General features: G+C 41.5%; 2 protein-coding genes and 1 long non-coding RNA gene across 3 annotated transcripts; 1 reads left to right on the forward strand and 2 right to left on the reverse strand.

Moving 5' to 3' along the window:
- The first annotated feature begins 1,640 nt into the window (after positions 1–1,640).
- Positions 1,641–6,579, forward strand: CTHRC1 (collagen triple helix repeat containing 1). The gene is made up of 4 exons (XM_068672419.1): positions 1,641–1,915; positions 4,219–4,440; positions 5,037–5,253; positions 6,146–6,579. The coding sequence occupies exons 1-4, from the start codon at positions 1,670–1,672 to the stop codon at positions 6,286–6,288; spliced, it is 828 nt and encodes a 275-aa protein (XP_068528520.1). The 5' UTR covers positions 1,641–1,669; the 3' UTR covers positions 6,289–6,579.
- LOC137851377 (uncharacterized) lies at positions 1,765–3,021 on the reverse strand. The gene is made up of 2 exons (XR_011093148.1): positions 2,495–3,021; positions 1,765–2,394 (listed from the first exon to the last, which is right to left on the reverse strand). It is a non-coding gene; the product is annotated as an uncharacterized lncRNA (long non-coding RNA).
- SLC25A32 (solute carrier family 25 member 32) lies at positions 6,363–22,922 on the reverse strand. Its single transcript, XM_068672418.1, has 7 exons — positions 22,748–22,922; positions 19,993–20,143; positions 18,826–18,911; positions 17,619–17,779; positions 11,538–11,651; positions 10,787–10,932; positions 6,363–9,932 (listed from the first exon to the last, which is right to left on the reverse strand). Exons 1-7 carry the CDS (start codon positions 22,920–22,922, stop codon positions 9,797–9,799), a joined length of 969 nt encoding a protein of 322 aa, XP_068528519.1. The 3' UTR covers positions 6,363–9,796.
- Positions 22,923–22,946: the final 24 nt, after the last annotated feature.

Genomic DNA, 22,946 nt, shown 5'->3' on the forward strand with positions numbered 1-22,946 from the left:
CACACCTGGGTTGTACAGCCTGCTTGTATGGAAGATTTTAGTGATATTTAAATAGTGGATGCATGTATCTCCATTGGCAAGACTGCATATAAAATATAAATGCTCCATATGGCTAAATAGGTAAGATGAAGGAATCACTGGTTGACACAAGATGGATCCTTGCTTAAAGATGGTCAGGCAAGTTTAATTACAACAGCCCCAGTTGCCCTGGAAATATCTAAGGCAAAGCAGATCAGTATTTCTGATTCAATTTGAGGTTCTCTCTGACATTCAGAGAAATTCGCAAATTTTGCATTTGAAAGCTTCTAGCCTAGACCTAAACTCTAAGGGTGAGCAAACCTGGATGGGAAAATGTACACAGATGCATGTGCACATTTTGATACCTAAAATAATAAGCAATGGTATTATGAAGGTCTACAGCACTGCTGTGCTGTGTGCTTCATCTGTTGCACACCTCATGAAGAAATATCCTCTGTGATACAAAAGTTTGGCAGGCTGGGAAGGATCTGTGCTGATGCTGGGGATCCCCAGACACCTGGGCAACGATGCCCTGCTTGTGCAAACAGGTGAGTTGCAGAACAGTCACACGTTACCACCTTCACAGCAGCGCCACCGACCTGGCAAACCGAAGGTTTACCAGCAGTGTCCTGCCATTGCGCAAGAAACGTTCTGCACGTGCATGTTCACGGTTATTCACTGGGGCTGTTGCTGTAATTAAGCACGTACATCATTCCTTAAATCTTCCCACCTGGCTTAGGGCAGCATTGTGATTGAGGGTGTACCTCCAGCTGTACCTCACACACAGCCAGTGTCAGTCCCAGCGTTTGGGCCACTTGGGAACAGTGCAGCTTGGGGTCTGCATCTCAGCCTCCTGCTGATGCCTGGAGTGGAAAGAATCACAGAATGGTTTGGGTTCGAAGGGACCTTAAAGATCATCTAATTCCAGCCCCCAGCCATGGGCAGGGACACCTCCCACCAGCCCAGGCTGCCCAAAGCCTCATCCAGCCTGGCCTTGAGCACCTCCAGGGATGGGGCATCCACAGCTTCTCTGAGCAGCCTGTGCCAGGGCATCACCACCCTCTAGGTGGAGAATTTCCTCATAAACTCTAATGTAAATCTCCCTTCTTTTAGTTCGAAATGGAGATACCTGCTTGTTAGAGACAGGCACGTGAAGTGCTGCCATGGAAGGAGGCTTTGTGTACACAGGACTCTGGTTGTACAGCGTGAAAGAGCAGATGGCTCAGCGCCTCGTAACGTGCATTCCTGCAGCAGAAATGTGCGGTTTTGATAAATACTTCACGAAACAATGTATTGAGGCGTATCTCCCCCTTCTGGAAGCCGCCTCTGCGAGCCCCAGAGGCTGCAACACACCCGTTACCCATCGAGTGCCTGGTGCTGCCACTCGTAACGGTACCGGGCATACACTACAGCCTGTATAACTCAGCGTACAGCCCGTATACCGCTACCAGCAAGAAAAGAAGCGTTATTTTACACACAAACCAACATTTGATTGTGTCAAATCGACCGGGCTCAGCCGGGCGGGTGGTTAAAGCCTTCAGGTGCCGGTGCCCGGCAGGGTTTGGTGCCACCCCCTCCCCTACTCCCCGTGTAGCCCTCGGGTGCCCGGAGCGGGGCTTGAGGGGGGCGGGAGCCCCCCGGCCCCTTGCCAATGGCTGCCGGGGGCCGGCGCTGCCTTGGCCGCTCCCGCCCGGTTCCCGGCCTCCCCGGGGAGGGAGCTGGGGCTGGGAGCCGTGAAAGGCTCCATTTATCCCCTGCCCGCCTCCCTCTCGCCATGCTCCGCGCCCCGCTGCTGCTCCTGGCGCTGCTGCTGGGCTCGGGTCCCCCCCCCGGCGGCTCCGAGCCCCCCCGGGGCAAGCAGAAGGCGCTGAGGCAGCGGGAGGTGGCGGCCGAGACGGTGAGGGGGGCAAAATGGCGGGGCCGGGGGCCTGAGGGGGCGAGGGGCAGGGGGGCGCTGAGGGAAGGAGAGCGGCTGGGTCGGGCCGGGGGAGCCCTTCGGGGGGCTTTTTGTGGAGGGGAGGCTAAGGGGGGCTTTCTGTGGAGAGGCTGAGGATAAGGGGGGCTGCCCCGCAGGAATAAAGGGTGCGCGGTGAGCTGGGAAAGGGGCGAGCTCTGTGGAGCCGTGTAATGGCAGCGGTGGTCGCCGAGAGGAGAGGCTGCAGAGCGAGTGGTGGGCGACAGGAGCTGGCAGAAAGCAAGGAGCTGCCCTTCTGCTGCCACCGGGTACCGGGAAACCTGGGTCTGGACGTGTACTCATCCCGCTTTCTGTGGAGCCTCTTGCGTGCCTCTGTGATCCCTCTGCAACCAGAAAGCCGAGTGTGTGCTGGGACACTCCCGTCTCGGGGATAGAGAGAAAGGAGAGAGACTTTCCAGTGCCTGGAATGCAAAAAGCAGATGTGAAACGATTTCCGTGAGCCGCTGGGCTGCCGTTCGCCTCCTGGAGAAAACCCACAACTTCACGTTTCTTCCAGATCACCTCACGTTTCTCCAGCAAGACCCCAAGGGCGACATGCCGAAACACCACCAGGAGCAAAGCTGCTTCCCTTGCACGCCATCACCCCTTCGTTTTCTTGCGTGAAGAACGAGGAATGTGCACACGTGGAGGAGCTCAGGGTCTGTGCCTGAGCGGCTTTAGGGCCGCTCATTTGGGGCATTTCTCTTGCTTCCAGCTTTCGGGCACGGCAGACAGAGCAGCACAGCACGGGTGGGAGCTTCAGCGCCAGCTCCACGCCGAGCGCCTCAGGAGCAGGATGAAGGCAGGAGCGAGATGGGAGCTTCTGCTCCTGCGGGCGTTTTCTTTTTAATAGATGCTTTATGCACTCAGGAAAGCATGAGCAATACTCGATTTGGCAAGCGCAGGCGGATCTGGTTGGACTGGAGACCAAAGCCGAGGCAATTCCTTTCGCTCACATCATATATATATTTTTTTTTTCTTCAAGATGCTCTCGCTATGAAGATTGACGGCTCCATCCCGGCCTCTGAGCCGGGCCTGCCCCCTCGTGGGAGAACGGCAGCAAGAGCAGAAAGCCCAGGCTGTATGAAACGGGAATGCCTTTGCCTAATCCTCGTGATCCTTAGGCTGACACGTACTTTGCCCAGCCATCTGCCTTTTTGTTGAATGCCACCTTCATGATTCAGTCATCGTGCTGCTCCACTGCTGCTCGCCAGCACTGCGTCCTTTGGTGACAGCAGTGAGGAAATCCCAGTGCTCGTTACTCTAGGGCTCATCTTTCTCCTAACTTCAGCCCCTCCTGTACCTTCTGATTGTATACACGGAGTGACTGCAACCAAGCCTGTGATGACCAGCACAGTCATTCATGCACAGTCCATGCATTTCACCAAAGCACAGAAAAAAATATCAGTAAACCCCAGAAGAGCAAAGCTCCCCAAGAGGCAAAGGAGAAAGGATGGGGAGCATGAGGTTCCTTTGGGGCCGACAGCTTGCAGGAGGGACATGGTGACATGACCTGCTCCTTCTCTAGGGGGCTAAAAGGGGCTGAACAGGCATCAGTACTATATGGGGCAGAGCCGACCAGGGAGCTGTCAGCTCCCCAGGGAGGGAAAGGTGCCCCGTGCTGCGTTAACAGCCTGCCCAAGCAGGGTGAAGCCAAATCTCTAAAGGTATGAAGGCAACGTGTGCTAGTATGCAGCCTGGGACAGCAGCATTTGCCTTTTCCAATATCATAATGTTGAGGGGTTGTGAGCATGCCACCATTTCGTGCATGTGCTTCCACTGCTGTGCATGGGAAGCCAGGGATCAGGTTTTGGCAGCGTGCAGCTGCCCAAACCCCTGTCATCACCAACGTGCTTCTTGTTGCATGTGGCATGGAGCAGAGCAATGCCTAGCAGGGCTCTTACAACTCAGCTGATTTTTTTCATTTCTGCATTTGAATGTTTTCAACCTTCTGATGTTTTTCTATCAGGGTTTTTAATCCTTCGACTAGGATGATTTCTATTTTTAAGTTTGATTATCATTTCATAAATAATTGGAGTCTTAATTTATAGCAAATTCTGCTGGCACTGCTTATCTTTTAAATTTCATTTTTCCTGCCTTTTCATCTCCTGGAACCATTTTCTCGATGATCCAGAAATAACCCGTTAGCTTGTCACAAGGTATTTTGAATTTTTGTTGTTGTTTGATTAACTTGGTTATGCTCTGAGTTAATGGATGGTGTCAGCAAGCTCTGCTCTGTCTTTCAGTACAATGGCATGTGCTTACAAGGCCCCAGTGGTGTTCCTGGACGGGATGGAAACCCAGGAACCAACGGGATCCCTGGGACGCCGGGAATCCCAGGACGGGATGGGCTGAAGGGGGAAAAGGGAGAGTGCATGCGAGAGAGCGTCGAGGAGTCCTGGACACCCAACTTCAAGCAGTGTTCGTGGAGCGCACTTAATTACGGCATAGATCTTGGGAAAATAGCAGTAAGTTAACATTACTTTGCCAACTCAGGCAGTACCACAGCAGTTTTAAAGTCTGACATTATGAGCAACATAGCACAAGTAGTACAGATTTCCTGTTGGAGCCTTTTTCGACACATAAGGGCAAACTTATCAGAGGTTATTTCAGATCCATCTCAACTGTGTTTATCAGCAGTGTGCCTGGTTGTTAATTTCCATAATAACATTTAAGAACGATGGAGCTGGTATAAGTAGTTTTTAGCTATTACTCCAGAGAGGACCAACATTGTTCAGCAGCAGACTTAAGCATTGTCCAGATGAACCCAAATGTTCTGTCCACCACTGCAAACCCAAAGTTCAAAACCTTCAAAAACAATGGTGCAGGGGTAGAAGGTCACCAACTTAACAGCAGGTTTGTCTAAATAAAGTTAAGAATTTCCATAATTCCCCTTCTCCATTATCAGCTATGAGGTGCTGTTTCTGATTTACATCATACACTATTGGCATTTTTTTTTTCTAAAAGGAAGGGAATAAAACATTGTCCAAAAAATACTGAAAGCAATTCTAGGGAGTAGGTTCAAAATCAGAGTTTGCTACCGAAGCTTTTTTGTCCCTCTTAGGAATGTACGTTTACGAAGATGCGCTCAAACAGCGCGCTGCGAGTTCTCTTCAGCGGATCGCTTCGGCTAAAATGCAAAAATGCCTGCTGTCAGCGCTGGTACTTCACTTTCAATGGAGCGGAATGTGCTGGGCCACTTCCTATTGAAGCCATAATATATTTAGATCAAGGAAGTCCAGAACTGAATTCTACTATTAATATACACCGAACTTCTTCAGGTATGTATGCCAAGGCTGCACCAACAGCAATGGGTTACAGGTCAGTAGCAAATTTAGTTAATAAATGCATCTTAGTTAATAAACAAATTAAATGCATCTCAGTTAAAATAAATGCATCTTAGGAAGAGGGGCCTAGAATGAAGTTGATACCTTCTGCTGGTTGATACTTACACTGAGAATTATTTATAAAACCAAAAGAGTTGCATTAATTTTTCAGGTTTTAACAGCATTGCACCAGAGGTTTAAGCTGTATTTTGCTCTCAGTTTAGAGCAGAGCTGGAGTATCATGAAGCCAGCAGCCCAGCTCTTTGCAAGAGGCACTTTTCTTCCCTGTAGTATTTCATGACTGCATGAAATCCACCATCTATGGCTATGGTAGATTTTCCTCTGCCCAGGGGTAGAACACACTTGTCTTCATTAACCCACCTCCAATTAGCAGTGCTTGGGGAAAAAAGAAAGGTGATAAAAGGGAACTTTTGCAGTGCTGCTCCAGGTACAGCTGTGGGCCTGCCCCACCAACTCTGTCACTGCAAAACTGGTGCCTGGATGGGATTGAAGCCATATCGCTGCTGCCAGTTTGTAAATCTGGACATGTAAAGAAGCAGATAGATAGACTGCTGTTTTGCATCCAGAGAATTGCTTTCCCCCAGCTTCATGTACTGTAACAGACATCAGTGAGAAGCACGGATAAAGGTAGCACACAGCTCTGAAACCTGCATTGCCAACTCTCTAAGTAATACCCAGGTTTTATTTCTAAAAACGCTATTTAGATCTAACTAAATAGCATGAACTTGCAATGAACTGTCATTCTTAAGTACTTGAGTCCACTGCCAGATCCAAAATATGGTGTGCTTGTGTCTGCTGAGGTAACGTTGGTTTTGTCTTTAACCAGTGGAAGGTCTGTGTGAGGGGATCAACGCCGGCTTGGTGGACATTGCCATCTGGGTCGGGACTTGCGCCGATTATCCAAGGGGAGATGCTTCTACTGGATGGAATTCAGTCTCCCGTATCATCATTGAAGAATTGCCAAAATAACCCTACCTTTTTGTAATCTCTATTTTGTACAATTTTCTAGACAAATTACAGAGTTGGATGCAAGTTTTTGACTAAAAGGCACCAAACTCTTTCTTTTGTAGTGTTTGTCTACCTTTTTTTTTTGCACATTGCAGAGGTTTTTTATAATAATCATTTTAGAATATAAATATAAAAAACCTTCATTAACTTTTATAATTCCTTTTTTGATATATGAAAACATACCAACACCATTTTAGGAGTTAACTGTATTTTTTTTGTATCAAATAAATAAGACCTTTTACAAAAAAAAAATCCAGGCTATTTTATTAGTCAGCAAACTGTTCCAGGTATTTGACACAGTATTATAATACACAATTCTTTTCTTTAGAACACTTCTAAGTTCCAACCTTGGCTTTAGTCTTTGAAACACATACCCAACACTTACTCCTATGAATGTGAACAAAGAATCAGATGCTCTGCTATGTCTTGTATCTCTCTACAAACTTCTTGTGACTGTCACCTGTCAGTCTTTACACCTGATGACTGGTGTTAAATATGTTCTGAAAAAATAAGTAAAAAGGGCATATCCAAGCTTTCCTTCCTTATGTCTTCTGCTTGAGACTAGATTTCAGTGCAAACACTTATTATTGATCTCCACTATCATCATACAAAACCTGAGTAATTTTATAGTTACAAAACTTAGGTTTTGCCAATAAATAATTCTGAGTTTAGCCTGTCAGATATATACAATCACTTTGGTGTTAAAGCTAGATACATTGTTTGGAAGATGCAGAAATAAAGCAGGCTGAGAAGCCTTGGCTTTCCAAAAAGTATACTGCTAAACTGAAAGACTGATGTTGCAGATATTTGAATGCAGCCTCCAGACTGGACAAGAAGTAACGACGAGTGACAACATTGACCATGGCACATCTTCTACCTAGTGCAGTGTTAACAGAAGCATTTTAGAGTACTCTCTTCCAAATACATACTCAAGTCTTACAAACAAACAAAAAAGTCCAGATTCTAAGGGTAAATAATAGCCACGTCAAATTGCAAAATCAATTGCATATTAATGAAATAAAATAAAAAAAAGCATGTATAACATGCAGAAATACACCCTGTTCAGAAACTAAAAGGAAAAACATTACATCTGAGATATTTTATTTTAGCCTTTTAATACAAAATCCTGTTTTTTGTTCTGAGCTGGTTATAAGATTTTTCCAAGGCATGTCTCAAAATGACAGCTCATCCGCAGCTTTGTTAAAATTCTATAGGAACACAGCTGCAGCTAGGAGAGCATTCAGGTTCTCCCTGCTGCAAGCTTACACGTGATACTGCTGCAAGCCAGCAAACTGCACAGCTGGCATTTTTGTCTCTGAAGAACTGCCACTGTTTTTGTTGGCTGGCAAGAGGGATTTTAGGGCATATGAACACAAACTAGTTACTGTGAGCTAAACTATGGTGGGAATTTAGCGGATGTCAGTTAGCATACAGTCACTGATTGTGTACACGCTTGGAGACTGGCTTTACGCTTACCCTGGATCACATGTATCCCGCTCTGAGTCTAAACATGCTCATCCAGGGCGGTCAGTGCACAACTTTTATTATTTTCATATGGTTTATTCCTATGTCTTCACAATGCATTTTGAATCCTGAATACTAGAAAACACAAACCCAAGTAAAAAAACTTCCAAAGAAAGGCAAAAGAAGGTAGTAGCTGATAGGGCTCTATGCTGAATTTGCATGGTAAACTTCTAGTAAATTTGCTCTTCGGTTAGATGTACATGGCAGCTTTTATAATTACACAAACAAACAAAACAAATAGCATATAATGGTCACATGCCATTTCAGATGAGATAGCTTAATGTATTATCAGCTGTAACAGTAGAAAGGATGGAATTAGGGAGGAAAAGGAGTAAATTATTAAAAAAGTTAAGCATACACAAAGCATGATGTGGCAACAGTATCAACAGAAACAAACAACAGGAATTGAGATTCAAAATACTAAGCAGTTTCTGTAGTTTTCCAAACTTAAAGGTTAAACCAATTCCCTAATTTCTGCTTCTGGTTAGTCTTGTGTTAAACAGGAAACTTCTCTAAGAGATTATTCAAGTGCTTTGCTGAACAGTATTCTCTGTTCCTTATGAAACTGAGTATTTCTCCCCACCTGTTGAATAACCTTTGCTAACTTATTTCCTCCCCAGTTAAGTGCTACTTTCTAGATATTTATTCATACATTTATAATAATAGGAGGAGGCAGATGCAATGCTCAGTAACGTACTTCCTTAATGAAGAACTAAAACAGAAAAAACAACACCTAGGTTTCCAAAAAGTACATGTCCTTGACAGCAACTATGGCCATGAAAATAAGCACTGGGATTCAAATTTACTGAGATGTACTGTAATTTTGCTTACTATTGTGTTAGCAATTGGTATATTCTTAGTCATTTCCTGAGACTAAGTCAGAAGGCATTAACGACTTTTAAAAAAAGTCCTGTGCACAGTATTTTTAGACTACCTATGGATTTTTTCAAAGAATATTATTCAAAATGAGTAGTCATATTTGCTGTTAAAGTTGCTTGAAAACTGCATAACTATGGAATCACTAGGAAAACCCATATATATATATATATATATATATATATATATATATATATATATATATATGTTTTTTTTTTTTAAAGTAAGCCTACTTTCAAATATTCATTTACTTAGTAATATTTGGTCAGATGCATCGGTGACAGAGATGGAACATCTTGGTCAGAGTGGGGAGGGAAGAGAGAGAAAACCAATGAAGTAACTTGCCAGCAATGCACACAACGGACTTTGGTTTGGTATTAAAACAAGCCAACAACCACACCGCAAAGTCTGTCTTGGTATGACTCAAGAGCTGGATTTCAACTGGCAATTACTCAAAACCAGGAATGGACAGCTGACTGTTTTACAAAACATTTGAATTTCCAAACTGCACCCCACTGAGACAGCTTTTTTGTGTTGGATGAGCGATGGAATGTGGAGCACTCCATAATCTAAAACCTGACAGATAACAGAGATGGATTCAGAAGACACTGCTGTAAACAAATACATACATATTTTCTCCATGAGGCTCTGATAAAGATTTGAGGACGTTCTGATGGATTCCAGAGTTGCTTTTATATGAAGCTTTCTGCAGTACAATCTGACCAACTGTTATCTTGCGACTTGTCACAAGAGATTAGTCCATTACTCCAGGCAGGCCAGGATGAATTGAATTGTTGCACAGCTGCCTTCACCCCGTCACAATGCTACTTCACAGTTGCAGACATTTGTTTCAGGCAGACACTGCTGATTCAGAGGGGAGAGAAATGTAGCGAGGCAGGAACTCTCAGCAGAAGAGATGCGGGCAGGGTTTTAGTATCTCCAGGTTCTTTCCTCAAAATATTAGATCAATTCACAGTGTCAAAATAGACTGCTGAAGTAAATCTCTCCCAGATCATAAATATATATATAAAAAAAAGGATGGATTCCTTCTGAACACAAGCTTATACCTTTAATTATTTTCTTTTCTAAAACCAAGTAAAAAACTAGACACATTTTCATAAACTACAAAAGTAATGCAGCAAGCAGGAGTCACTCTGATCACATTGGGGATAATTCCTTTGTAAAATCCATGAATTCCTTCTTTCCTTTAAAGACACAGAAAAAAAATACTTTTAATTAACACATTTTAATAGAAATCAGACATAAAACAAAGCCTGTTGCTTTTCTCTTGCTCTCTCACTGAAGGAAATGTACTTCAGATTAGGAATAACAAGTTCAGAATAATTTCTTACTGAAATGTTTACAGAGTCAAAACATATCAAATCTTAACCCTTCACTTTCCCTTCTGTTAGAAAGTTTTGAAGACTTCTAATTTCAGCTTCCTATTCTCTAGTTTCATATGGACCTAGGATACCCAGAGTGATGAGTAGTCAAAGCAGATCCTGGAAAGTGCTTGGGTGTGGTTTATACCTCTCTTCTGAGTGCTCGAGGTTGCATTTGTGTCTCATGAGTGGACCCAAAATGTCTGCACACATTCATGCTTTGTAAGAACTAGTAAGCCTTCCTGTAAACTGCAGGCTACTGCAGGGACATCAGCATGAGCAGCACTAGCTAGCTCACATCCTCCTGCTATGAATTTGGATCAGCCACAACTCCCACCAGCCCAACTCTTTTGTCATATATGATGACCTAAAACAGTTCAAATGAAACTTGTTAAAAGAGTCCTCAAAGACTCTCAGCTCAATGGTGTGTTTTTAAACCTTGCTAGTTTCTAAGCAAAATTCTGGGGAAGAGAATAAGGAGGCAGAATAAACAATAGAAGTGTGCGGGCTAGCACTGACCCTCTCCTCTTCCTTTGTCCGTAGAATCTAGCTATTATTAGTGGCAGAGCCCACAAAACGGCTTCATACAGATAACCAGACAGCATGGAAGCAAGTAAACACGGTGAATCTGTAAGACACGGTTTCCAAGATGTGAACTTTTAATGCTGCGTGCCTACCTCCATGTCCTGCGGATCACATCAAACACACCAGAATATGTATTATGCTGATCTTGGAGACGAGCTCGTACAACTTGATAGGGATAAGTTGCTGACACAGCAAATATTTTGGATACAGCTGCCATCGTTATGTATTCTGCAGTGTTCTAAAAAAAAAAACAAAAAACAAAAAACAAAAAAACAGGTTTGCCTTAACTACAGTTTAAAATAGCCAATTTCCCAAAATCTCGTTTGATTTTAAAATTTTAAACTAAACAACAGATTTTTTTTTCCCATTGCAATGAACTCATTTCAAAAATTGGCAATGTTACAGAGCATAGAGAGTGCCTTAGGTAATTCATTGTAAAATGCTTGTTGTGCTCGCTCATTCTTATCAAATGAAACTCTTCTAGAAATCTTTCATGTGTTCCAAAACTAGCAATACCTTTGCCCAATTTGCACCTGACTAGTTTTATAGGTAGGTATTTAGGAAGACTTCCTATGATTCCACATAGAAAGACTATTTTAAAAAAACGTTCCTTCCCCTAAAATTCTCAAACCACTTGCCAAAATAACCTGATTTCCCTACAGAAAAAATCAGCAGCAACCAGTTGTTTGTTCCTAAAGTGAAAAATCATATTTCCTTATAGATTTTATATTTTAACTAATGCATCAATATGTTGTAAACTTGGCCGTTCTATGACCCAGAGGAATGGAATAAATCTCTACTCATTCACATGTCACAACATATTTTTGTTCTCAATAATCTTACCAATTTTGTATCTGATCCTCTGTTTCTATACTTGTTGTATCTCAATTTCAAATCTTCATACGCCATGAACTGAAGTGCTCCATGTGAAGTTCCAAACAGACCAGGCACAAATCCCTAAAAAAGGGGATAAACCCAGGTTGAAAAGCAATCCACAAGAACCATACGACTTGACAGAGTTCAGTTTATACACGTTATATATCCACCATTCCTTTAAAAATTGTGACTGCACAGCTGTTGCTGTGTAGTATGTTTCAAAATCCACACTTCGTTGGTATTCATCGGGGTGGGCACTCAAAGTGTAATGCATGTTCCTTTTCTTGAGATGACGTACAGGCTAAGACATCAAATGAGGAAGAAAAATAAAGCAAGCGGACTCCACCTAACAAAGCACAAGCACAGGTCTCAAAAAGCTGGTAATGTGGATGAGGATTATAAAAATACGATCGAGCTGATTTGCAAATCAAACTGGCAGGGACTGGCAGTAAGCTGTTAAATTCCCACCTGAGACGAATAAGGCAATTACAGAAGCTGGGGTCTCAGTGAGGAAGGCTACTAGAAGCAGAGGTACAAAGACTCTTGTGATCAAGTCCTGGAGATAGATATGTACACGTGTTTATATATATTTATATACACATAAATGTTTATAGATATGAATCTATAATATATTTACACACTTGCACAGTAGAAAGCTGAAGTGCACAGATGGAAAGGTAACTCATATGAGGTCTTATGGATGATTTACATTAAAAAAATAAATCTATAATTCAATTTGAGGGCATTCCTCACCCTGCTCCAAACATATCCCAAAGCAACCCAGCAGAACAAACTGCAATAACAAAGTCCTAACAGCAGTCTACGAAATGTTGCCCAGCTGTAAGGGGCAGTAAGGGACAGTAGGAATGTAACATGGAAATTTACAGAAACTTTCAAAAAAGTTGAAGTGAAGGAGGAAAACGGATCTTCTGAAGTGTCTCTAGAAGAAAGAGAAGGCAGGAGTAGCTCAGTTGGAAATGAACTGACAGCTGCATGTGTTCTGAGAAGTTCTAATTCTCTTGTTAGAGAGTTGGTCACTCACAGTGGAAAAATAAAAATAAGTGGGGAATAGTCATCCGGGCTGCAAATGACTTATAGGAGCCAAAAGCTTGCTGAAAACTGTTGCAAAGGGAAAATTATAACAGTAAATGATCAAAACACGGCTAAAAAGGACTTGTGGAACCAAAACTTCTCAAAAAATGGTGGTATTGAAAAGCTTTACCTTCTCTTCCATGAATTCAGGAAAGACAGAGGAATATAAAAAGATGTGTCCAGACAAAAAACTCTCTTAGACTAAACTGGAAGACCAAAACATTGAATATCAACAGATCAATAAACTACTAAGAACCTGGAGCAGAAGAGAAGGAATCCTGGTAGGAGTCTACCGAAATGTCTACTGTGTAACAGGACAAAAAGAAATTAATTCACAAACTCCTAACTTTCAGAAAAAAAAAAAAAAAAGAAAAAAGAAAACAACAGCAGGAATAAAAATCACAGAGTCTCTATCACTTGGGGATTAAATCTCTGGAAGCTATGGATTTCTTAAATTCAAGATAATATAGTCATTCAGAAAGTGATTTTTAGGACCTCTCTGTGATAAAAAAGTATTAATTTATTCTCACTGTAGAAAACAATGGTCATAAATTAATCGTCAGTGACCACGAACTGATCAAGTGAATTAGGGACTAGCTGAAGTCCCCAGTTCACAACCACCAACCTTGAAAAAATAGTTCCCTAAACAAGTGGAATTAAACCAAAACCCTTCATTTTGTCAACTGCGAGCATAATTGCAGAATTTTGTGGAGTTTGATGCTACAGCACATGGGAAAGGACAACTTAGGTTTTCATAAATCCTCAATCAGAAAGAAAATTAGGCAGTAATATAAAAAGTAACAGGAGGAACAGACAAAAATATATGTATTACTGAAATTATCAAAGAAAAAGTTATCTGGGTCAGCAGAACCATGAACAGTATGAAATGCTTTAGTGATAGCAGGGAAAATCTTCACTAACATATGCCCATTACTAGACAGTGAAAAAGTTATGAGACAGAGGAAACAATTGCTTTGTACTAGGAAAGAATTACAATGATGTATTTATATCATAGGAGAATGAGGTAATATTTTCCCCACTAACGAGAGAAGAATGTTAAACAACATTTAAGAGTGCTAAACTGTTAAAATTTAAGCCAGCAGACTGGATAACTTGTACCCAAGGGTCCTAAAGTATCTACTGATGAGATTTGGTAAATGAATGCCAGAACACTGCAAGTCTTCTTGTGATGGGGAAAACTTCCAAACACTGAAGGACTTTTAGTGTTGAGCCAGTATTAGAAGATGCAATAAGGACAAATGAGACAACTATCTGCCAGTCAACCTTTGTAAAATAAGAGCTGATAAAGAGTTCCATTAATCATAAAAAAGGAGGAATTCAAGTCCATGTGTTCTTAGAGAAAAGTGTTTCAAAGCAAAACTGATTTCTTCTCAGTAATGAAATATCTGCCTGACGAAGTTTTGGAAAGATATTCCTACTCAATTTTCTTATTCTTGCAATTTCACACAAATAACTTTCTTGCCATAAAACCTGATAAAATTTGACATTTATTTTTCATCTACAATATGACCATAAAGATATTTTTTAAAAATCATTTCTTTATAGACATCTTGTTACTTTTCATATTCAAAACCTATCTTTAGAAGACTTTTTCCGTAAGAGATGCACAGGAACAATCTTTGCTCAATGAAGTCCTGCTTGAGTTCTGTTTTGGAAAACTAGAATAATGGACAAAATTAAATATGTAATTAGAGACGTTAAAGACGTAAATGGTAAAGTATTTAATTCTGACCAATAAACAATGTGTAAAAAATCATACTTTAAAGTTGTCTTAGAACAGTTACATGCACAGAAGATCCAGGGTAGGAGAAAAGCATCCAGTTGGTTAGAATTTCAAATGTCACCACCAAGATGAAAAGAAACCTAGGCAAACATACAGAGGAAAGCCTATGCTGCTTACTAAAGCAGGGAACGAGGTTCATTTGGTGATGAGGTACTCACAACACTGCCTGAAGTGTCTGAGAGAGCTCATGCCAGAACAGCCTCTGGTGTGCTTTGTGAGAATGTAGCAATCTGTGTAGCACCATCTTCATTTGGGATCTCAGCATGCCAGTGCCAGCAGTACCGGAATGCCCTGCTCTGCCAACTCGTGCAGAGAGACACTGGAAGAATGCCACTATGTCTCTCGATTCCTTCAAAGCAAAGACTGATACCATCTTTTATGTGAAAGTTACTTCTTCCCTCTCTCTCTGTCTAGAGCCTGGGGCTACACTTAAAGTCAAGACGATCAAATCCCAGTGGATTTTGCAATAGGGAAAAACAAAGAAATAGAAAGTCACTTAGCTTATAAACTTCACGTTCAAGGAGGAAAAGAGCACAAGCAAAAAACATGGCAAATAAAGAGAGATAAATGTCTTAAGACATTAATGGACTGGAAAAAATACATTATCCTCAGATTACAGAAACTTGCCTACTAAAGGTGAAACTGTTGAATGGAAGTGTCCAGGGTGATTATAAAATATATTTTCACTTGGTAATGGGCGTGTAACACTACTAGGATTTTTTGTTGTTGTTAGCATACTGCATTATTATTCTCAGTCTTGATGACTCCACATTTTTTTAATCTCCTTAAACTTTCCACATTTCCCATTTATTGGGGAATTTACTGCTGTCCATTAAGCACTGCCCTAATTGCTGCCTCTACATCATCACTGAAAGAGAATAAAACTGAAAATACGAGGAAAGAATCACACAAACCACCAAGAATGTTAGTTACATTCTTGATTGACATTTTCTTTAGTCAGCCACTCTACACTAGACAGCTAACAATTTCTCAAGAGCTCAGAGATACTGTATGTTTTTCCTGAAGCGCAAACTCCTACAGTCTTAAGATTATTTTAAAATGTTTGGTCTCTCCTACCTTATACTTGAAGAGAAACATATAGCACTTAACATGGTGATGGTTGCATGACATTCAACTTTATTAGGCAAAATCATTTTCAGAGCTCAGATCTCCAACAGATCTACTGGATATCTTCAAATTGCATGACCCCAAAGTGATGGGTTTATTTTTCAGCTTGGAGTGCAGCAAAGCAGCTCCGACCCCGGTCATCTGGGGGACTGAAGTCAAAGGACAAAGCCTATGGATGGAGGGTGGGGAAGATCACTGACTAGATGATTACTGGGATGACAGGAGAAAGAAAGGCTCCTATTTCTGTTTTTAAATCCAGGCCAAGTTCAAGCAGCACAAATTATCAGGGAAGCCAACTTCAGACGAACTACAGTTTAGCTAACAATACTTAACACAGATAACAGACAGCTTTGATCCTTAATAGAAAGACTAGTGCATCCTAACATTACTAAACTTGTGCCACAAAGGACTAAAAAGAATTGCTCAGAACATCAACAGCATCTTGTGCAACAGAGAGCAAGATATGGAATTGCTTAGAGAACACCACCATGCTTTGGAAAGCTAATCTCAAATGAACCAGAAGGAAACAACTTCCAGATTTTATTTCCAACTTGCAGTGGCATTTTCCTTATCTGCTCGAAGGAGCTCTTTCTGAATTTAAGGTTAAGAGGAGAAAGACATTCATCTGCATTACAGCTCCTGCAACACAGGGTGATTGATAAAACTTCAACCCTTCAGTTTTAAACCAAGCGAGAAGGAGAAAAAAAAAGTGAACGAAAGCAGAAAATGGAATAAGGCTACTGTATGGATACTGTAAAAAAGCCACCTGAAGATGTACCTTCTTCCCCAGTATAGAAAAGGTTGAGAGAATCCTGATGTTAAATGGAAGTTAATCGGTGTGAATGGTTATACAGGTCAGTCAGGACCTATCTAGGTTACCTTCTTTTCAGAACAGCTAATTAAGCAGGTAATTTGCTCCTTCAAAGGAATTACCTGGTTTAACTACCCACTTGCAGATTAATGTTACAAAAAAGGGTCTAGTGCTAAAAGTACTGCATACTACATGCATGAAAAATCTGAAAAGTAACTCAATGGAAAGAAATCCTAAGAGAGAATTAATAAACAGAAGAAATTAAAACTTAGTTACGTGAAACAAAGCAGACATCCAGGCAGGCAAATCAGAAATTGTGACAATTTCAACTTAGGAATGAGTGTGAAGTGTTTTGTTCCTGGTGTCAGAATTTGGTATTCACCAGCATGTGGCACCAGCATGTCTTTAGCATAAAGGACTGTATTTTTCACTGCTAATAAATGAAGTTCATGTTCAGTAATCACGATAATTCCTAAGAGATAGTGTTCTTGTTCTATAGCATAACTTGCAAGAAAAGAGCCAGACTGAACTAAAATAGGTTTCTTCACACCTTCTAGGCACTGATGAATGCATCTTGATGTCATGGCCTGAAGGAAGGGGGAAGCAAAAAGTCCAAATCCAGTTGCCATCTGTTTCCCTAAATTAAACGGAACAAGAACCCGCACATATGCAGACCATTTTTAGAAGTCTGTAAATTTTATGCATCTAGAGAAGCCAGATTACAGACCTGAATAACTAGGGGGCAAACGACCACTGGTGAAACCATCCATTGTAGAAGAAAAAATTAGCAAGTACTTCAGTCATATGTTACGTTGTACAAGGTGTCAGAAAGACAGGGATAAGAGATTAAATGGAAAAAGTCACTAGCAGCAATATAGATCACACTATTGCTGCTCTCTTATCCAAATCCTAGTTTGGGGGAGACTCAAAAAATTTTTAAAAATAGCTTGTAGTTTACTCTCATTTCAGTATTTTCAGAAGACAGCTTAGACAAAAAGCTTACACTTCAGTGATTTCCTACATTTCAATAATTGCTTTTCTGAAGTTTAAGCCTTTTTGCTTGATCTTTGCTTTGTCTCATAAAAATAAGCTAATACAAAAAAAGAAGACATACAAGTTGTGTTCGTTTTTTTTGTATACAAGCATTTGCAAACCTCACAATGCTATTGAGGGGTGCCAGCCAATCCTGGAGTTTTTTCTTAAATTGTATTACCTTGTACAAGCCACGTATGCCCTCTGTCTTGTATATCTTTATAAGAGCATCGAACATTCCTCTGTATTGCCGCTTTGATGGATCAACACCAGCATCGTATTGTAACACAAGTCGCGTCTTCGTTACCCATATCGGGTTTGTAATGCAGAGAGTCATGGCTCCTGAGAACAGATGGAAGTTAGACTGATTGTTAAGCCCACGCCAAAGCTGGTCCCAGTTTGCTCAGTTCAGTGTAACACACGCTTCTATGATGACAAAACTACTTATCCTATGAGAGTACTCGTATTACTTAGAAGAGGCAAAGTTTAGGCACACCATTGTTCTCTCTTTCTGCCTTTAAAGCTCAAAACTCAGTCCAAACTTCTCCTGCTGGGGCTACGTCTATGGAGCATACAGCTTTATGCACATTCACAGCACATCCCCCTTTTTCCCTCACCATTCCACACTCAGTAGTGCAATCTGTAGTAGACAGAACACAAATCTTTTCATAACGTACTCTTGATTACCTGAGTTAGTCTCCAGGCACTCAATTATTCAAAATTCAGTGGATGCCTCAGTCATGAGAAATTGACTTAATATTGACAGGTTAACATGAGTAACCTGGTGTAGCTTTAACACAGTTGTAAAGTGACATTAGTATTTGCATCAAATGATATGCATTGTATTTCAACAGTAAGCAAATGCTACAACATCCTAATAAAATATTTTCAACTACCTAGATTAAATAGTACACAGAAGCACGTACAAGAAAGTAAGTCAGACAAAATGTATTAAAAGTCATGATGGTTAAAGTTGTACTTTGATTTTGGATCTATAGTTTTAAAGAAAACCTGGACAACAGGCCTACTCTTTTCCAGGTCTAAGCATTTAAAGTTTAATGAGTTAACAAGCTAGTAACAGCTGATTTATACAGCTATGTTTTGGGACTCAATATAGTACTAAATACAGAAAGCACTTATACATGATGAAAACAAGGTCAGAAGGGATTTTACCAACTGCTACTTCTGAGCAAATCTGAAAGGACCACAGTTAATTATCCATTTATCTCAGACATCATTAATTTATTTACAGACAATAAGTGATTGCATTTGGACTCAAACACTTATACTTGCCACCTGTAAGAAAGAACAGCATTGACACACAAAGGCAAAGAGCAGCATATGGACAGGCTAGAAGAAAACATTAATCTTCTTTGTATTTAACTCACCAGCCTCTGCAGCCGACACTAGGTGTTCAGTTGCGCTGAGACTTTCCAGCTTCCCTTCCTTCTTGTAAGCTTTGATGGCATTATAACTGGAAAATGTAGAATATATTTTGGTAAAGGTAAAAACAAACCTGTATCACTTTCAAAAATAAATAAACAAACCCACCACCTCATTCTCGTTTAGCATCAGGGAAAACATTAGCTGGTACATAACGTTTGAAAAGATTTCTACACAAATTATCATTGTTTACTTGATTGATTTATGAACGGTTAACTCCTTCAAGTCAACTCTGGTGATACATATTTAAATTGATCAAGGACTACTGTCAGTATCAGTGGGACTACATCTTGAAGCAGCTATCTATCTCAAGAATTAACTTCTTAAAGAAACATGCCAGACATCCTAATTTTTATTAAAAATAACAGTGGTAGTTATCTATTTTCTGTTTCCAATGAGCTTTCATCTCTTTATCCAGTTTCCAGTGTTTGTTGTTTTAAAAGTGTCACTAAGAGCTGAACAGTCGATAGGAGCTCACAGCAGAGCTTGAGGACTGAAGTCCAACAAAAGCATAATCTGCACAACTGGCAAGTGAGCTTTGCATAGGAATACCAAATAACCCCTCTAAAAATGTTTCAGTTAACAGGGAACAGCAGTAAAGCAGGTCAGTTACAGACCAAATAAAGTGGAACATATTGAATATTAAAAAATAGTCTTTATAAGCAAAGGACAATAACAAAAACAATGAAAGAACTGTTAGCAGAATTATTAAAAAGCAGTTCAATATTCGGCTTTAGTAGGAAACTATCACGTCCTTTACTTCTTAACATGCCCATGTAGGTGCTTAATTTCCATGAGGCTTTAAGCACAGTTTATTTGAGCTTTTAAAGGACTCTTTACGAGTGATGTCACCATCTCTCAAGTTCCTTAGTGTTTTCACAGCATCAAGGGGAATGCACTGTACTCAACAAACTAACAAGCCTCTGACTCAAACTGCTTATGTTCTGCAGCAGCAAACCGTAATGACGGGTAATGGACCTGGACGTACTAAAAGAATCACAAGTTTATAAGCCACTTAGCACTTTTTTTTTGTATACCCTCCCAGGGCAGATGGAGTTTATATACGATCATTAAATTGCACAGGATCTGACATATTTTAGAGCTCTACTTACAAGAAAAAGTAAAGTCCCCAGGAAGCCCCTGCTCCCAGCATGTTGGGAGTTACCCCTTGGTATAAGCCTCGTAGTCCTTCATGCTTCCAGACGGTGGTCATGCAGTGGAGAATCCCATTGTATTTTGGCCTCAGCTCCAATCCATCACTCACTGTGAAAAAAAAAGAAATTGCAGTGAAAAAAACTTGCCAGAAGCATGAAATTCAACTGTATAAAAGCCACCCCAGCAGTTCACAGCCTCCAAACAAAGCTGCAAGTGAACATAAAAGCCTAACTAATCAGCTGTATTTTAAAGGTATGCAGAAGCTGGGGTTTACAACTTCAATAAACCTAGACTTAAAGAACTTTAAAAAAGAAAAAAATAAAAATAACTTTCAAGCTCGGCAAGAAGAAAACTTCCATCAATCCGACAAGACTAAGTGCACTAATGTGCAGTTTTGGTGAGCAGAAACTCTTTGCATCCTTTCTTCTTAGAGCCCCAAGGATTTCACATAATATTTTAAGTGCTACACGTGGGCTCTTTGACAACAGGTTTCTACAAGGAGTTCGGTAACCCCCTCATATAAGAGTTTGTAACTTAAATCTTTTTCTTTTGAATGTTCTCTGTAGACCCGAGTATCTTCAGTTAGTCATGTCTTATTGATTCCAAAGTCAGTTTTTACCAGAATTCTCAAAGGTTATATCCATCATCAGTTCTTATGTGCTACTTCATTTCTCATTGAATTGATTTGCATGAAAACACCAAAGTGTTTTCACCCAATAACCAAACAGCTGTCCAAATATTCAGGAAATGTCATCGTCAACAAGACAAAGAATGCCCAAGTCTTTGTTTGATAGATTTATTTTAGAATACAGATTTTATACAACTTAAAGCAGTAGCTACCATTGTTCCTGTCATAACAGCAAGACAGTTTGTTGGTTACTGACAACAACCTCAATTATTCTAGGATGCCAGTACAGCAGGCACTTTCATTCTTCACATAGACAAAAAGTTACACCGAAACATTACGTATGATTAATCATGAAGTTTCACAGTCAGCACAGTTACTGTATCCCCACCAGGACACAATGGTAATCATTAATTTCAGGTGTTTTCCGTTCAGTGCCATATTCATTCTCCTTTGATCTTTGTGTACAGTGCTGTATGTTGTGACAGACTTCAGAACTAAGGATAAAATTATTTTTTCTGAGTATATTGTGACAAGTCCTCTACATCTTATCACTCAAAACTAGAACATAAATTAAATGCTGGAATGAGCACTGCTAGACCTTTCCACTTTTATTTTTTTACCCTGCTGACATGAAATCAGGTTTATAAGCACATTAAACAAGGTGGTTAATCAGAGACATGAATGCAAGTCTGTCAATGATACTACCAAAGATCTTTATAGCACTGATTTTTGGTCTCAGCTCTTACTTCCTGGTTGAAGACAAAGTATGGGGATCATCATTTGCAAACCAAAGAAGCATGTGAAATGATCCCTTTCTCTCTGTACCGTCTGACTGAAAAGCTAGCTGGGGCTAAGGCAGAGTAAGGTTAACACCGGAGTGCCAACAAGTAACTCAGGTCTTGTTCAAAAACTTCTCAGTGCGGCCTCCCGCGATGGAAGGACAGAGCTGTGGACCACTCACACGCAGCAGGGAGGGAGAGCTTCCATCCTGAAGTGACACCTAAACTCAAAGCATATCACCATGTTATTCTCTCCTGTGCCACAAGGTGCGATAGCTGGGTATCACCAACCAACAGAAGAGCTATGCTGTTAAAATGTGGGCTTCAGATCTCAATGACTCAGAACAAGCTTTTGGGGAAAAAAAACCATCAGTCTTAGTGAGTCCAAGCAAAACTTAACAGATGGAAACCAGGAAAAGAACTGAAACCATCACATAAAAGCATAAATTAATTCTGGTTGGAAGTGGCCTCCAGAGGTCATCTAATACAATCGATCCCCTGCTCAAAACACATCCAATTAGATCAGGCTAATCAGGACACGTCCAGTCAGTTCTTGAACATTTCCAAAGCTGAAAAGATTACAGCCTCTGGACAACTTCTTCTAGCATTTGATTACTTTTGTGGTTAAAAAAAGAGTTTTTCTTCGTAGCTACCTGGAATTTTCTATGTTCCAGCTTGTGCCTGTTCCCAATATCCCTATCACTTACTCCAAGAAGAGCCTGGCTTCACCTTTTCCATGTCTTCCGATGACACAGACGGCAATAATGCCTCCCTTCAGCCTTCCCTCCTGGAGCCTGACCTGCTCCTGTCTGTCCCCGTGCCACGCACTCAGCACCTCGTCCAGCCTGGTGGCCTCCCCTGGCATCACTCCAGCATCTCCATGCCGTTCCTGAACTGGTGAACCCCAGGCTGGACACAGTGCTTCAGGCATCCTAGAAATGCCTGAAAAAGGCAAAGGGAGCGCTTCTGCTGGCTGCACCCTCCTAACGCAGCCCGGGATGTGACCGCGCTGTGAGGCAGGAGAGGCTACTTAAACCCACCTTCGCAAAAAGCCTGCTGAGAAACGTAAGGCGTTAGGTTTTTAAGATTTTTACTCACTAGTTCAGAATTAATTTTGATACCCACTTAAGACATCGACCCCAAAATCCAGCAAAACTTCTATAAAAGAGAAGACACGAGGGCAACCACCGCTATGGCTGAAAACCTGCACGAAGGCCAACTTTGAACGCCGGCTGCCTCCGCGTGCCCCCCCACCCCTGCAGCCCCCTGCAGCCCCCTGCACCCCCCTGCAGCCCCCGTCCCCACCTGCGAAGCGGATCTTGACCAGGTCCAGCGGGTGCAGCACCAGCGTGGACACGACGCCGCCGCTCAGCCCCGCGGCCAGGCTCTCCAGCTGCACGTGGCGCAGCACCGAGCGCACCCGCACCCCCGCGGGGCCCCCGGCGGCGGCGGGGCTCTGGGCTCCCGGCGCTGTGCTCATCGCCCCCCGCAGCAGCAGCAGCAG

Source organism: Anas acuta, chromosome 2, assembly GCF_963932015.1.
Source record: "Anas acuta chromosome 2, bAnaAcu1.1, whole genome shotgun sequence".
NCBI lineage: Eukaryota > Metazoa > Chordata > Aves > Anseriformes > Anatidae > Anas > Anas acuta.

What these genes read in the sequence shown, in the direction of transcription:
- CTHRC1 (XM_068672419.1), top strand. Translation starts at nt 1,670, where the DNA reads ATGGCTGCCGGGGGCCGGCGCTGCCTTGGCCGCTCCCGCCCGGTTCCC. An exon ending in GGGAGGTGGCGGCCGAGACG is followed by an intron (nt 1,916 to 4,218) that starts GTGAGGGGGGCA and finishes TCTGTCTTTCAG; the next exon opens with TACAATGGCATGTGCTTACA. An exon ending in TAGATCTTGGGAAAATAGCA is followed by an intron (nt 4,441 to 5,036) that starts GTAAGTTAACAT and finishes TGTCCCTCTTAG; the next exon opens with GAATGTACGTTTACGAAGAT.
- SLC25A32 (XM_068672418.1), bottom strand. Translation starts at nt 22,922, where the DNA reads ATGAGCACAGCGCCGGGAGCCCAGAGCCCCGCCGCCGCCGGGGGCCCC. An exon ending in GCATACGTGGCTTGTACAAG is followed by an intron (nt 11,652 to 17,618) that starts GTAATACAATTT and finishes CCCCTTTTTTAG; the next exon opens with GGATTTGTGCCTGGTCTGTT. An exon ending in GTGATCCGCAGGACATGGAG is followed by an intron (nt 9,933 to 10,786) that starts GTAGGCACGCAG and finishes GTGTCTTTAAAG; the next exon opens with GAAAGAAGGAATTCATGGAT.